Source organism: Sinocyclocheilus anshuiensis, unplaced genomic scaffold, assembly GCF_001515605.1.
Source record: "Sinocyclocheilus anshuiensis isolate Anshui unplaced genomic scaffold, SAMN03320099.WGS_v1.1 scaffold1208, whole genome shotgun sequence".
Lineage (NCBI taxonomy): Eukaryota > Metazoa > Chordata > Actinopteri > Cypriniformes > Cyprinidae > Sinocyclocheilus > Sinocyclocheilus anshuiensis.
Window position 1 is genome coordinate 915,684 of NW_015542424.1, and position 2,962 is coordinate 918,645.

A 2,962-nucleotide genomic window follows, 5' to 3' on the forward strand; every position below is an offset into this window, starting at 1 on the left:
TTTCCTCAAACACTTTGAATAGGAACGTGACGTCATTTTGGTCTAGAATCGAAGTACTACATGTCTGCCATCTACTGGTAGGGAATACAAATGAGATATTACACCATATTAGGAACTACAGTCTATTTGGTTAAGTATGACGTCTTGTTACAATTTTGCGACTTTGGCGCTTAGAGGGTTAAAGTGCTTTGTCATGTTGGTGGTGACGCCTCGCTTGCAACATGTTTAGCTATCACAGATGTCCTATTATACTTCGTTTTTTTGGCTTCTGATCGCAAATGTAGCCAAACTTTGGAGCGCTTAGATTAGCGAGCAAGGTCCTGGCAGATCGCTAGGTCTGGTCCTCACAGATGAAGAACAAAGAAGTGCATAGGAATTGATAGGCGGAATCGAAATTTTAATTTAACAACAAGTATCCGATTCCTGACCTCAAGTATCCGATTCTGGAATCGGAATCGATTTTCGATTCCCAACCCTACTGTTCACTTTCGATTTCGCGATCACACGCGCTCTGTGTAAAGGAAGATCAGATATTTGTCAATGAGCTCAGAATCTGTTGAGCAGCAAAGCATGGTCTGTCAGCCATCTCTCCTCTCAACCCGTGATCAGTGAAATCTGACTCCTGCAGCTTGTGTTGGATGTAGGGTTGTCAAGTCCAGGTTTTTTTTTTTTCGATGGAACTGGGCTACTTTTAAACTGTTGCCATGGGTTGATTTTTCCCCGTGGGTTAAAGGTTTGAAATGTTGAATAAATAAATTTTCCATTCTACCTATGATAAAACTGTGCTAGATGTTAAAGGGGTCCTATTATGCTTTTTCACTTTTCAAATTTACTTTGTCTGTAATGTTGCTGTTTGAGCATAAAAAAGATCTGCAAAGGTTATCACTATGTCGGAGATACGCTAGTTTTCCCAAGGCAGACGAACTTAAGGGTGGTTACAATCATCCGGGTTTAAATCGTGCTCAAATTGATTTGATTTTGACGCAATATTTACACTGAAGCTCGCTTTGCAAAAGAGCATAATAGGACCCCTTTAATAATAATAATAATAATGAAGGAGGGCCACTGGTAGGAAGCTTTTTAGCTGTGTTTATGATAAATATGCATAACAGTGACTGTAAAATATGTATTTTAGGTATGGAAATGACATATTTTGAGTTTTGATATTTGGGATGGCCATTGCACTACGTTGGGCACTACTCTGGGGCCAGGCACTACTTTAACCACCAACCAACTACACCACAGCCACCCTCCCCGCCCGCATCCACTGTCCTCTTTTTGGAAAACTAATATATGGTCACCCTAGTTTTATGTGCCACGTCGCTCACCTATGATCTTATCTGATGCATTACATGCCAGAGCAAAGCGTGTGGTTTTGGAGTAGATCTCCATGGTTCTTCTGAGAGCCTGCTGGGCTCCATCGGTCATGCTGTTTTAGAAATACAAAAACATAGCAGCATGAAGCATTTTTTCAATCTTTAAAATGTATACATTTCTACATGTATTTTTAAATAACTATTTATTGAATTGAATGAAACCTAAATATTTTCATTACAAATATTTTCAAGAAAATGATTACTCTTACCTGTCAGCCTCATCCAAGATTATGATCTTGTGGCGACCTTTAGGGAGTGTGACCTTTTGCTGGGCAAACATTTTGATTTTGTTTCTCACAACATCAATTCCTCTAAAATTGATAATAGACAATTAAACATTAATTAACAGACATCAGAATAAGAATATGATCATCCAAAATATTGGATGTACAGAAAACTTGTTTGAAAACACTCAGCTTAAGTTTCTTACCGGTCATTTGAGGCATTCAACTCAAGCACAGCATCTTTCATAGCTGGACCAAGAAGAGCTCGAGCCAAACACAAAATGCTGGTCGTTTTTCCAGTGCCAGGAGGACCCTAAAAACAAACGTTATCTTCATTTTAGTGCATAGTGACATATCATTAGTAAATTCAGATGGCACGTGATTGTGAAACCATATTTTAACTTACAGCAATGATGATGTTGGGCACATTTCCTTCTCGTGCAAACACCTTCGACAATAACAGGGCAAAAGAGAAAACATGTCATACTGACCACATCAGGCAAATCAGTATGTACTGTACTGTATGTCATACCGACCTCCAGTCTGCTGACAGTTTCCTCATTTCCAACTATTTCATTCAGCTTCAGAGGTCTGTATTTTTCAACCCTGTCAGTAATAATGACACAATTATTCATCAGAGCAAATATGCAGCTGCAGAGGAACGCGAGCTTGGCCGTTCAATTGCTGTAAACATAGCTACAGGCTCGCTATCTTTAGCGACATTAAAGTGATTCAAAAACCACGATAGCGCGCTTACAAACAGTCACAAACAGTACCATGGTAGTTCATAAGCATTCGTTGAGGGTTTTGGTGCAGTATCATCCTTTTTAGGCGGTCCGTCGGCTTGACTTAGTTCACTGTCTGCCTCTTTCATTTCAACATCCATGTTGCCTACTTGCCTGTGAGCAGCGCGTATTCCCGCCAAGACAGGAACTAAACAGATCTGAAATGACGCCACTTCCGGCAACGGGAGCCCGACCCGTGACTTTTTTAATTCAAAGAAAGAAAGAAAGAAAGAAAGAAAGAAATAACACTGGTACGTAACAAACTGGAATGGAAAAAGAAAAAACTAATAATAAAATTAGCTAATAAAATGATAGTTTATATTCCTTATTAAGAAAATAGGTTAAAGGAACACTAACAATATTTTAGATTAAAACATTTCTGCAGGCTATTTTACACCAAAATGTTACAGAATTAACACAATGACTGGATAGATTATGTGCAAAAAGCCTATTGCAAAAGACATACTATCTATCTATTTATCTGTCTATCTATCTATCTATCTATCTATCTATCTATTTATCTATCTATCTATCTATCTATCTATCTGTCTATCTATCTATCTATCTATCTATCTAT

General features: G+C 38.4%; 1 protein-coding gene across 2 annotated transcripts in view; it reads right to left on the reverse strand.

The window, feature by feature from the left end:
• The window catches only part of LOC107693531 (replication factor C subunit 2-like), a 20,653-nt gene that overhangs the window by 14,160 nt on the left and 3,531 nt on the right, over window positions 1-2,962 (reverse strand). The window contains exons 1-6 of one of the 2 annotated variants that reach the window (XM_016492952.1): window positions 2,377-2,554; window positions 2,137-2,206; window positions 2,007-2,048; window positions 1,807-1,913; window positions 1,586-1,687; window positions 1,329-1,429 (exon numbers count right to left, since the gene is read on the reverse strand). The exons of the other annotated variant lie outside the window; for it this stretch is intronic. Coding sequence (XP_016348438.1) covers window positions 1,329-1,429; window positions 1,586-1,687; window positions 1,807-1,913; window positions 2,007-2,048; window positions 2,137-2,206; window positions 2,377-2,486 — 532 coding nt within the window. The 5' untranslated portion in view covers window positions 2,487-2,554. Of the gene's footprint in view, window positions 1-1,328; window positions 1,430-1,585; window positions 1,688-1,806; window positions 1,914-2,006; window positions 2,049-2,136; window positions 2,207-2,376; window positions 2,555-2,962 lie in introns of those variants that run through there. 2 annotated transcript variants of the gene reach the window in all.